Genomic DNA, 13,473 nt, shown 5'->3' with positions numbered 1-13,473 from the left:
CACTACAACATCCATCCTTTCCACCCTCATTATGATCAGTCTCTCTCTCTCTCTCTCTCTCTCTCTCTCAGTCTCTTTCTCTCCATGTAGCAAATCCCTCCTCCAAGACCTTATCTATTCCACACATCAATGGGGGAAAAAAATGTACCGGAATTCCAGAAGCTGTTATTTCCTAAATTTTATAATAGCAGTTAGCAAGCTTTTAGCAAAATTAGGAAACCCCAGTTTCCTGTGTATAACCTGATCACCTCTTGATTTGTGTGTGCTCAGATTTCTTCGTATCTTTAATATGTCATGTTTCATGATGATAGAGTGGAGAACAGACTGACAGAAGGCAGGCCCAGGCTGATTCTGAGGAGCAGGCGGTTAAGTGACACCACAACAGACCATTCTAAAACGTTCTCTAAAAATACTTGGAAGCATTTACATGACCACATGTTATACAACATTACCCATTAGTTTAAGACTTTTATTAAGAATCATGAAAATATGTTTTTCTGCTGTCTGGTATGTTAATGATTTTATTTTCTTGTTTTTGCCTTTGTTTGTTCCACTTTGTTTTAGTTTTTACTGCCTTATTTGAGAAGCTGAAATGTTCTGGCTTTTACTAGCTTCTCGTGTTGTGTGAGGACACAGTATAATAAATAGATCTGGGTTTAGAGAAAGAAAAAAGGGACATATGCTTTTGTTAGGTAGATACTGAATGTTTATACTGTTAAATAGAAGATACATAAAATTCATTATCATGTACCCCTAAGTATTAAAGCATATACATTTATTATTAAATATGACGTGTCAGTAAGGAGCTTAGATCTGTGCATCTATTTAAACATATGATAATATTTTAACCATTTATTATGTTAACCAAAACACTTACTATTATTTAAGTGTGATTTACTTATATAAATAAGAATGTAGATTTTATTTAAGGGGTTTTTAGCTGTCTGGGAAAGTGAGTGTGTATTGTGCATTGTGCATATTGCTGCTTTGCTTTTACCTTTTTATAATTTTATAATTGTAAATGTCTCTCCAGACATTATATTAACAAAACATTTTTGTTGTTTTTTGTTTTTTTCGTCTTTATCTTTCTTTAATACTTCATTGTATTTATTGCATCTGCATATTTTTAAGTCTTCACTTTGAACTTATCCTTTTTTTTTTGTCTACCTACTAAACCAATTAGCAATTATACAGAAACAAACTTTTGTCTTTAGGCCTTGTGGTTATGAATTTCAGAAAACGTTTGTTGTATTTTTGGCATTTAGCTATCACTCTGAATGAACATAGCAAACTTGAATTATTGCTTATAAATGTAATTGTTTCATAAATGATGAAAGTGATGAAAGCTGTTTCTATGTTATTCTCAAGCGATTCAAATAGCTTTTGTCTTCATACATATTTAGATTTAAATTTGTTACTCCATCCAAACTGTATTATTTAAAGAGATGGACAGAGATATAAAGGAATCCCATCCTTGAAATTCTACAGCCTTCAGAATACATTTTGTGATTTCACTTGGACTTGCAGTTCAATCCCCTTTTCTAAAGACAATGAGCTAATTTGCAAAGGCAGGCTGGGTATGGAGTACATTGCCTATCCTCCTTCTGCTGCCCTGTCTCCTGTTGTCCACAGACCCCAGCCTGTCCTCGTCTGTTTATCATGGAATCTTGTAAATAGAATCAAACATGAAAGGAAGAGTGCTCATGAGAGCCCTTTAGGATTGGGTGGAAATGTGACAGTTCTGGAAACATTTAGCCTGTCATAGTTGCCTGCGCTCTTCAAAGAGGAGCTGAAGGAATGAATTAATGTTGCTTCTGTACTAAACATCCTTCCCCTTCCTTACCCCCCCACTCCAACCTCCTCTTAGGTCATGTTGCAGATTATGATCAATAAAATGTGTGTGAGTACATTCATGTGTGTGTTCTCTCAAAGGAAGTGGGTACGTGTATAAACATCAACAGTCTCGATTATGGTCATAAGATTTTCCCAGTTAATGTATTGCGTCACATACAGTACTGTATAGACATACATTTGTTTTGCCTCTGGCCAGTAGGAGAAAATGTATGCAAAGCTTGTATGGAAACGTTTGAATCGTTTTGTGCTCTCTCTCTCTCTCTCTCTCTCTCTCTCTCTCTCTCTCTCTCTTTTTCTCTTTTCATTTACATTTCCAGACAGCATCCCTCTTGCAAGTGACATGGGAACTGATATTTGGTGAGCCTCCGCAAGATCAAGGAGAATGTGCATCTTCCCCTTTGCTTTAATGAACCTAAAGGTCAAGAGGGGTATGTTACGGCTAAACTTTGGGATTGACACACATACATTCACCTACAAACACACCCCCTAACAGACATGGACACTTACCCACAAACCTTTGCACAAAGAGAGGAATGCTGTTTGCTCACTGCAGTCATCCATGTAAAAGCACCGTCGGTGCAGCGGAACAGACAGTTGCTCTGTTCTACAGCATGTCCAGCCATCACCACACACACACACACACACACACACACTCACCTAACTATCACAAAGAGAGACAGCACTTTCCTTTTCACAATGCACACCCCTAAAAACCCTTTAGCACCAAACACACACACACACACACACACACACACTTGCACACACATACACCTCGCTTGCCACCTTTGTATCACTTGAAAGGCATATGGTTACTGCCATTCGATTCCATAGCTGAAAGTGCCTTTCACTTAACAGCAGTTCAAAAAGAGGTCATACTTCTGCAAACAAAAATATTGGACCGAGGAGTTCAGCGCTTAAACTGATGTGAAAGGCAAGAACACAGGACAAAGCCTAGATCAGATAAAGTTTTAAAAAAATGTACCCAAACAGATGCAAGAATGCGACACAACTGAAGACCCGGAGGATAAACTGATTAAACTTGCCACGGTATATCATTTAAAGGATTAAATAAAGGATTCAGGATGAATGGCAACAATGTGGTAATGTACACAACTGCTCCAGAGCACTCCTTCAGCTTGAACTACTTTAACAATGCACAAATCAACTAAAACACATTTTGACCACTTTGAGGAGAATATCAGAACTGTCTGCTTTGTTTTTATTGGAAACACAAGGAGCATGTGCTCAGGTCACAAAGCCCTGGTCGAACAGAGCTATCTAGTCTCGCCAAGCCCCATTGTGTGTGTGTGTGTGTGTGTGTGGTAAATGATTAATGTCAACTGTTCCTCCTCTGACCTTGCTGGTTAAATGACTCATATCTGACAACTCAGAATGATTAGCTTTTAGAAAGAACAGTTATCTGTTAGCAACCAACTGTCTTAGCATACCCCAGCTCACTTGGTATGCAAATCAGCTAAAGAACAATCTGAAATGTAATTTGAACGTAATTGCAACAGTGGTTTTAATTATTATAAATAAATAAATAAATAAATAAATATCCATTAAAAGAGTAATAATATATGTTGGCCTGTGATGACCGTGTAACAGGTTGCAATGTCAAATTTACAGTCCACAATCCATTTCAAGCTTTTAGTCTTTTTATCCACTGTAATATTTTTTCTTTCCTTCTACAGACTTTCTGTTACTATATAAAAAAATTCTAAATAGGTTATTCATAAACAAAATAACAGTTCTGAATACCGTTTAAAAATGTGTTGATCCCTTTTTTTTTAATAGAATTTGTAAGATGATTGCAGGCACTAATATTATGCCAAAGATCATAATATCCAATTAATCTCGATTTAGAAAAGAAGTAGAGTCATGGCAGGTATGTGGCACCATCCACAGGCCATCATCTGTGCTAGTTAGCATTACTTTATCCAGTCAGATGCAACATTTGTTATTCCCAAATATTGATTTGTTTCAGAATACCATTTTTTTTTTATAAAGACCAGTTATAAAAAGACCAGTTATAATGATGAGCAGTGTATTACTCACTACTTTTCCCATAAATGTTTGTAATATGACTGGCTCCCAGACAGAAGCCTACAAAAACACATCCGGTTAAACTCATCTGTTTGTTGTTTGTATGTGTGTTTCACTGTGTGGGGGGAAGGGCGTGAATGTGTGTGGAAATGCTCTCTTGAATGGAATCATTGAGTTACACCATAAATCTGTCCCTCATCAGGGAGACAAAATGAAAAGCCACCCCCCAGCCCCCGTCATAAAACATCTGTAACAGCTCCATCCGCCACTAAGGCGTAATGGGGTAATTACGGTGAGGAGGGCTGGGCCTGCGCCAAAGCCCACATGCCCCTCTTTTGTACATCTCCCCGTATGCGTACCATTGCTACCCAGCACTGCATTTGTTGTAAAACTGCAAGCATAGAGAGTCATACGCTGGAAAACCTGACACAACTTTTCATAAAAACAGTGTCACCTCAGCACAAACATGACCCCTATGCCCTGGGAGCACTCGCTAACTTAACGCCAACCAAGTTCATCTGATCTGAGAGTGCATAATTAATGTCTGATCTTTTTTTTTTCTTTCTTTTTTGGGAGGCATTCTCCACACCTTGTAATCAAGCATAATTGAGGTTAATCGTATTGTGCACAGCTGAAAGGGAAGACAGGTAAGCTGTAGTGCTTCATGACTAATGGATGGTGCAAGCCTATGGGACTGTGACCTTTTGAGACACAACAGGCACCATTTTTAAGTGAAAGCTGTGTCTTTACAGAGCCCTATAGGTGTCTGTCAAGACAAGCCACCAATCAACACCTGCGATCAAGACCTTAGCCCACCCCACTCCTGCACTTTTGTAGGGTCTGTTTCTCACTAGCTCCCAGCTTCAGCCCCATGTTTGTTTTTCTCAGCAGATCATTTTACAAGACAACTCCAAATGTACCATTGTTCCTTCTGGAACAAGCTTGTTTTTGAAATACAGCAGTCCTGGAGGTGCCCGTCATACTCTCTGAGTGGAAGAAAATGCTGAAGGATGGTGAAGTTGTATTGAAAGTGACTGTTCAGTTGAACAACCAGATGGAGAGGTCATGTCCCTACCCTGTCCCCAAACAGCACCATTGTCCAAGCCACTGTGCAAATTTACCCTGCGCTTAGCGTACACTTTAACTTACCCCCAGACAAGACACCACTTAACAACAGTAACGAATCTCAAGCCATTGTCCTTAAGTGCCACACTGAACACTGCTTCCAGACAACAAATTTGACCAGCCCTTAAGAAGATGTCCAGATAAACAAAGTATCTTACTGGACAGGTGTGAGGCATAGCTGAAGCATTCACAGTTTAAACAGGCACTTAGTCTTTATCACAACAATCCCTAATAAGAATTTTCCTTTTCTCAGATGTCAGCAAAAATGTCTGAATTTTCTCAACAAGACTCAGTCAGATTTAAAGGCACATGATAGTGATAACGAGGTAAAACTGTCTGTGCTTTCAGAAAGGCATTCAGAGTGCAAGGAGTAATATGATTAACAGGTAAGCTAAAGCCCAGCAGATTTATCTGCTCAATAAAGCCTAGGCTAGCTTGGGGCAAGGGCCAGGAGCCTCCTGCTTGCTTCTGTGGAGAAAGGAGAAGGCCAGCAGATGCCCCGTTAATGGAATATCCCTTTTGCCTTTGTTATCCCTGCACTGCTCCATCCTGTGTTTTTCCCTAATGAGCAGCTGCCAAGTGCATTTCCCTGAACATTACTGTCCCTGTTGAAACAGACGGTTTGTGTAAGAATAAACTGTGTGTACATATGTGCTGAAATTTGCTAAATACTTCAGACAGAGACTCTGTCCTCCAAGCCTTACTGTGCATGTTAATGGTTTTACTTAGGACTGGAGCATCAGAGTTCAAACCACTATCTAGCCTTATAGCCCACAGCACAGATGGATTATGTCAAAGACATTCTCTGAATCTGAACTGAAAATGATCTGTCCCTCTGCCAGGCATCTGGTTGTAACTTTTCAAGACACAACATTTAAATAAACAGCAATGACTTAAGATGCATTCCCAGCCAGAGGGAGACTAGGGATGTGCCATCTCCTCATAAATGCACAAAACACCAGAACTGCATTGAGAAACTGAAAATGATAAACTCTGCTGTCCATTTTCCTAAACACTCTTGAGATATCCAACATTCCTGTCTCAGTGCACTCTTCAGCAAACACAGACACTATTCATTATGTCTTAATCAAATCTGGAGTAAAGACAATGAAATGCTAGTATTACAGTCATGCTTTTTTCTATTTTGGAAATAGTAATGTAAACACAAGTTTTGTTGAGGAACATCTTTAACTGAACAATTTGGTTCAATGTTTCTCGGCTTGTCTGATAAGGCGCAGAAAGGACACAAAAACACAGCAATGCACTGAGCAGTAATAGTACAATCATCCCATATGTATAGTGTAGCTTAAAGTTTGCTTGAATCCAAAGCTGGGCTTTATTTTTAACATCATGTGTGAACTGAGCCCTAATTACCTCCTTATTTTTACATGTATGAATTTATTGATGAGTCTTGGACAGATGCCACTTAATACTCATAATGGCATCACTAGCCTTACTCTGAGCGAATTTGTGTTGCAAATGTCATTTTTTGAGACAGAATAAAAGCTGTGTTTAGTATGTTTTTTCTTCAATGACCAAACATATGTAGGGTGACATGATACTGTACTGGTGTGTGGACTACATATGCCATTTCAAAGCAATTTTCTAATTGCTTCCAGGCCAAGGCCAGCCACCTATATGAAAGCAATCCTTGCTTTTAAATCTTTTCATCTGAAGATTGGGAAACATTACAGTGTTAAGAAAACTTGACCTGTGAATGGTTAATTCATTGAGAAACAGCCTGTTGATCGTACATGCTGCTTCATAGTGCTGACAGCTGCTGCATTTCTCTAACATGCCCATATGCTGTGAGGTGCAGGATGGTTAAAAAAAATTTCAGCTTTTTCTAGGTTGTGTACTGGATGTTGTATTGACAATTAAAGACTGCAACATTTGGTAGAGATTACGTAGGCATTAAAATTCTGATTAAAGAAAGAAAAACAATTTAAATGAAATTTAAATATTACTGTATATTAGGTATGATATTACAACTTTTAGTTATCTAAATTAACAAACAATGAAATTGAAATTTTAACACCAATATGTGAAAAATAATTTGACTAATTTGACCCACAATGTACACAATATAAGATGATTCCGCATAGCTCTAAAATCTTCAAAATGCTTTAAAGTCAATTAAGTTGGACAAATATTTTCCCCAATCACTTATTCTGTTTTTTCATGAGCGACAGACAGATAATTCATTTTCGTTTTATTAGTACAGTAATAGTGTGGATTATTCTCCATTGATATATTGTATATAGAATTGAAAAGAAAAAGCTTTACACTCTAATTGAATGCACCTCAAAACTTACACTCTATGCCATAATGAGGTAGACATCGATATTGGTATTTCCACTCTCAGCAAGTACTGAATACATTTCTTTAAATTATTAATTTGTATCACTGTAGGAAATACGAGATTATCATGAAAATCTGTACATCACAAATAATAAAAATAGTTATAGAATAGAAATTATAACGATTTGAGTGCATTTAAAATGTACATTTACAAAAGATGCGAGGTTGGTCATTTCCAGTCCTTGCGCCTTTTAGTTTAGAATTTTTTTGTTTGTTTGTTTGTTGTTGTTTTTTTTTTTTTTTTACTGTACACATAATTACAGCTCAAAATAAAGAAGAACAGTGCATTCGAAGCTAATGTGCATTTAAATAAAATCTCGCTCGAGTCTCTTTTCCCTCAGCAGTGGGTCAGGCGCGCGCGCGAGGAAAAGGCTCCGGACAGTCCGCTCCTGGGAAGTGCATTTCAGGAATACGCGAGCGCTGGTATCCTTCCTTTTCTTTCCATCTCTCTTTTTCATTCAGAGAAGTCTATTTTTTGGCCCACTCTTTTCCAAAATGAGAAGTTTGTTTGTGGAGTTTTTAGCAGGCACCGTGACTTCATGCAGTAAAATGCCCAGGCACTTCGATATAAAGTTTACCCACGTTGTTTTTTTTTTGTGTGTGTTTTTTTTTTATCAACCCGTCGTGAATGGAACAATCTTAGCTCATGCATTGTCCTTTAAAGCCACTCTCTCTTTCTCCCACAACTTTTCAGATTGTTGGGGCAAATTACAGTCACGGCGGGAGCTAATAATGTAAAATCTGTGTCATAATAACGCATGTGCAGACCGTTCTCTAAAGCAGGCAAAGGCGAAGGCACCACGTGACCGCGCACCGGACCGTAGTGAAACACAGTGAGCTCAGACACATCACTTTACTGGCTGCGTTTGAACAGGTGCCCAACACCCCATTCCTTTCAGTCCCCATAGATAATGGTGTAACAAAATCCCCAGTGAATCCTGTCCAGACGGTTATGCACAAAACCTGGCTTTTGTTACCTTAGGCTACTTGCCTGAGAGACAAGAAAATCCTACTTTAAGCTCTTTTTTACGCGTTTCGATACGTGGCTAATGGGAAACTGCTTAGGCAGTGTGCAAACTAGAATACGGTGAACTAATGAAAATAAGGGCTTCTGACCCATTGTAGAAAAAAATTGATTCCTTGCAACAACAAAAAAAAAGTGGTCAGTGCCATAGTGATGACAGTTTATCCTTCAGGGTGTCTTTAAAAACATAAGAGTTATGAGAATACAGGTTATGGCATTAAATCACCAGGAATACCCTACGTGGCCTAAACACGTCATTTCGTTTTTAAAGGAGCTTTCACTTTATTCTGGACACGGATTCGAGTTTGGATGACCTCTACTTTAAGTGTCTTAAGCGTTCGTTCCCGTCGTGCATTGCTACCTGCAGCCACATTGCTCCACAACCATGTCCTCGTACTGTTTGTAAACGACATTATTGCCGGAGTCTATGTACAGTATACTGATGGGGCTGAGTTTGGTGGGCACGCAGCAGCTGGGCGGCGTGCTGTTCGGATCCATTGAGTTCATGAGAGTTTGGATGATGGCGTGGTTCGTGGGCTCCAGGTGCGACCTGAGCGGGAAATCGCACATGCCCTCGCAATGGTACGCTTCATAGTCCAAGGGCGCGATTATCCAGTCGTCCCAACCGAGCTCCTTGAAGTTAACGTGAAGCGCCTTGCGGCTACACCTCGACTTCGACTTTTTGCCGTGTCTCTTGCCGTGCCGGTTATTCAGTGCAGTTCTCCGTCTCCGGCGCGCTTTGAAGAGCAGCCCCGTGTCCTGCTCAGAGCCGCGAGAGCCTCGAGAGGACTTGATATTTTCCCGCATCTCGTTGAAAAGGTTCTCCCTCTTTCGGGAGCGGGCATACACCACCAGGATAGCCTTCTCTCGCTGCGCGCGACCGCGCCTCTCAAACCCAAGAGACCTCAAGTCCACTTCAGCATCAGACTGACCCACAGTGGCCCTAAGCTCCATACACAGCTGACCCCCGTGATCCGTGGAGAGTCTGCTTTTAAACATATCCCACACGTCCAAAACCTCCCAGGCTGGGTTTCGGGCATTGCGCAGACCCACGGAGGTGCTGGAGTCCAGAGACCTGGCGGAGCCGCAGGACACCAGCTCAATGTTGTAGAGATCCGACGGAGAGGACAGCGCGTCCTCTGGGGGTTTACGGAGGATCCTCAATTCCGCTCCCACCAGCTCCTCTTTGTCCGAGAGAGTGGAGACATCAAACACATATTTTTGTCTTCGCAAAGGGGAATGCGAGAACTCGTCTGTAAGATTTAAAACACACAGAAAATAAATTGAAGTCACTTTAGAAAGATGGAATATTTTTAGTAAAAAAAAAAAAAAAACGAAAAATAAACCATTATTATTATTATTATTATTATTTACCTAGACTATATGTATGCTTATTATAGATTTTGCAGTGCATCTTGTTTATTTTTAAAGCTAAAATCACTAACCAATGCGTATCATGTTATAAGTACTGGAGAGTACTGGAGTTTATCAAATGATTATAATAGGCGCAAATTACAACATTTTTGCGCTTTTCCCAATAAAAACGAAGCATTATCGAGCTATATTTACTGCCAACTTCTTATTTTTTTTTGTTTTAGTATTTAAAGGGAACTTTACATGTAAGACCAATTCTGGGGAAAATCCCTAGGCCTACATCTGTGCAGCATTTAAATCAAAATGCCACATTGACTTGTTAAGCCTTAACTGAGGACACTTTGCGCTTTCGGAGAGACTGCAAGGCAACAAGAAAAATGTCCCAGTGGAGTCGGCAGTGTAGCCGAAGTAATGCCCACTTCATACGCACTCTCTCTCCGGAGCTGGGAGGAAGTCGGAGGCCTAGTCTAACACAAGCACAACGAGCAATGCCATGAAGTTCATCTGCCCGGTTTTTAGAATAAAACGTATAATATCAGACAAACTTTGGAGAATGAAAACTATTTACAATACAGTAATACACTATAATAGACCAGAATACTGTTTTCGTCAAAATTACGCTTACCCAAGTTAAAGTGTAATCAGAATTTAACAATAAGAAATACAATTACTGGTTTTGTTAAATTTTCACGTACGTTCCTTATTAAATTAAAAAATGAATGCGCGCGCGTGTGTTTCTGCACAGGTTGCATCATTAAAGCAGAAGAAAACAGTGTGTTTATCTCTGTTGCTATGCGCGTATGGCTTGGCTTTAAGTTTTAAGACTTGAAATAAATCGAACACAAAGTCAACAAATAATTAACACAGTTCTGCCCCTCTTCCAAAAAAAGACTTCAATGCTTATATTTCATGCTTTCTGCCAACGATAACATTTTCGGCGGAAAAAATGCATTGCCTGATTATTCTGACTATAAAAGTTATTGCAGTCCCATTTGCAGAGTTACACACGCCTCTAACCAGGAATAAGAGCCGCCTAAACAGCTATTTGGATTTTTTTTTAAAATTGATAACCGAGCGTCCGACAAACAATTAATTCACTGTCCCATTTACAACCGTGCACATTTTTGTCCAGATATAATTTGGAGAGAGAGAGAGAGAGTGTGTGTGTGTGTGTGTGAGAGAGAGAGAGAGAGAGAGAGAGAGACCATCTGCGTTTTAATGAGCTACTTCAAGTGCCAAAAGTAATTTTCATACATTTCATCCGCTTGTTTTGCAACTATAACGACGCACACTTCTTTGGGAAATACCTACGTTTGAAAACATCGTTGTCGTTATAAAGATTTGTGCCTTATTATAATGAAATATTTACGTTTGAGGAAATGATGACTGAAAACATAAAAGATTTAAAAAGGTGCACTGAGCACTGGGCACTTAAATCATATGCCACCTAGCATTAGTTATTCTGTTCATAATTTTTTTACCGCTCCTGTTTTCCGTCATGTAAATATGCATTGCAGTACTGTTTCGTGGACTGCAGCATGTTTTAGTTTGCAATAGAATAATTGTCAAAATATGTATTTATGGCGTGTCTTGTCTCAGTATACATTCAGTGCTCACATCATCGAACTCTGAAAAAAAAATTCAGGAGGTGTTCCAAAAAAAGCCAACATGCAAGTAGCTCTAAACTGTACAGAAACAAAGAGTTATCTATCTACATAAAATTCGATATAAATTAAAAATCGTTATTATGATGATGTGCATGTGGCTGAGCTGGTTCATTACTGCAGTACAGAGACAGTAAGGGTTACATCAACACTTAATCGAATCATAACCAAAGCTCTCCAGTAAGGAGTTCGGAGCTCTAAGGGTCTACCAATGGGTCATAGCCAGTGACACATCAAATCAAAATCACACAAGAATGTGTTCCTCCTAATACCATCAAGTAGTGTATATTATTCTCTCAGCGTGAATGGGGCTAACCATTAATTTGCAGAATAATGATGATCGGTTTATTTATTTAAATTCTGCTTGCCCACAACATATTGTTATGACAATTTATATAAACAAAATAAAATTAATGATATAGTCTAATTAGAACAACCTTAAAACAAAGGAGTTACACGTACTTATTGTTGCTTAATAGTGTCATTTTAACGAAATTTCACATTTAGTTAGATTGACAAAATATTTTTATATGACTAAATATCTATATAAAAAATGATCTTCAGAAAAATGCTAAACCCCCAGACAAGACATATTGTACTGTGTTCATAGAAGTTCGTTTAATTTAATCGATGTTGCATGATGACCATCTGAACACCGATAATTCAACACTAGAATTTTCCAAATGTGAAACGATATGAAGATTCTTACTGCTTGAACGTTACGATTTGGGGAAAATGATTTATTGCCTTTATTTGGAAAATGCCCCAATTAGGGCTTTACTGGTGTGTTATTTGGTGTCAATGTAAAACCGATTTAAATGTAGCCTATACGTCCAAAAGTCTGAGGCGGAGTTACAATTAGAGCTAAATTGATCCCCAAATAAAAAGCCCATGCTAATGTTAAAAGCTGTTTGTAGGGGGAACTAGAGTTTCCTGAACGTTGTCATGTTATTTAAGATCTTTGGCATGTTGTTGTTTTAGCATCAGTTTTTTCTTCCAAAACTGATGGCTTTTTTTTTTTTTTTTTTACCAAAATGTTAGTCCTGTCTTTAAAAAATCTTTTTTTTTTTTTTTTAAATAATAAGATGTAAAGACATCTAAATGTGAGCAAAATGATGCGCGCTTCAGGACTAAACTTTTGGGACCAGGAAATGCGCAAAGAAGTATTTTACAGTTCTCCAACTGAGACACAATCAAAATGTTTAATGCACCAGAGTTCCATGTAAATGCAAAAAAAAATAATAAGACAAACCTTTTCCCCTGTCTACAAAACTTGTTATGGTATTCGCAGACTTGGATGAGCGGAAAAAGCTCGCGTTTAGTCCCAGCTTTTCAGCGGCAGAATAAGTCCTGTATATGGAGAGCATGTAATCGTGTGGCACAACCGAGTTCTTAAAATCATCCCGTGCACTTAGACCGGGGGAGGATGCAAAAACATCTCTAAGAAATTTGGGTGACCTTTGTCCATCATGTGGGCTCCTGGTCCCCCTGTTCCTTTTCGGCCCCGAGGAAGGCACGAGCGCGGCCGATCGGGCGCACGGTAAACTCCAAAGGAAAACCACGAGCAAGCATAGCGCTAGTGTGCGTGAGGCGTCCATAGCGGCAGTGTCCGAAATGTGTACCGAAAACTTCTCCACAGTGAAGCCGGCGTTTGGGTTCGCTTTTACTCACAGGCGGTGTAGTAAGGAGCAGCAGTGACGTGCGCTCGCTTTGCGCTCTGTATACGCACCAACTGCGAGGCCGCCAGAGCCGCTGGGACACGCCCACCCGCCGCGCGCTCGCACAATTACTGGAGAAGCCTCTGCCCACTTCTGTCCATCTCCACACTGGGGTGGGGGGGGGACGCGCACGAGGGAGGGGGAGCCGCAAAGCCTTGGGGCGAAGTTAGGCCGAGATTACGAGCGGACTAACATAGCTGACAGGGGTTAACATGTCGACAGAAAATATTCACAGATCTGGTGCACTGGTTAGGATACAGCCGAACTTAGAGACGCTGCCACGCATAAAGTTTCATGCACGTCCAAA

The 13,473-nt window shown here is 39.6% G+C and overlaps 1 protein-coding gene across 1 annotated transcript; it reads right to left on the bottom strand.

Moving 5' to 3' along the window:
* Positions 1-7,970: 7,970 nt before the first annotated feature.
* gdf6a (growth differentiation factor 6a) lies at positions 7,971-13,109 on the bottom strand. The gene is made up of 2 exons (XM_053494815.1): positions 12,701-13,109; positions 7,971-9,663 (listed from the first exon to the last, which is right to left on the bottom strand). The coding sequence occupies exons 1-2, from the start codon at positions 13,044-13,046 to the stop codon at positions 8,768-8,770; spliced, it is 1,242 nt and encodes a 413-aa protein (XP_053350790.1). The 5' UTR covers positions 13,047-13,109; the 3' UTR covers positions 7,971-8,767.
* Positions 13,110-13,473: the final 364 nt, after the last annotated feature.

This window comes from Clarias gariepinus, chromosome 4 (assembly GCF_024256425.1).
Source record: "Clarias gariepinus isolate MV-2021 ecotype Netherlands chromosome 4, CGAR_prim_01v2, whole genome shotgun sequence".
NCBI classification, from domain to species: Eukaryota; Metazoa; Chordata; class Actinopteri; order Siluriformes; family Clariidae; genus Clarias; species Clarias gariepinus.
Note: the sequence above shows the minus strand (reverse complement) of the source record. Positions and strands in the feature narration are given on the sequence as shown.

Bases quoted from the DNA above. Each gene is read 5' to 3' on its own strand.
- gdf6a (XM_053494815.1), bottom strand. From the start codon at position 13,046: ATGGACGCCTCACGCACACTAGCGCTATGCTTGCTCGTGGTTTTCCTT. The intron at 9,664-12,700 runs GTTTGTCTTATT...TAAATCTTACAG, and splicing joins TTTTGTAGACAGGGGAAAAG to ACGAGTTCTCGCATTCCCCT.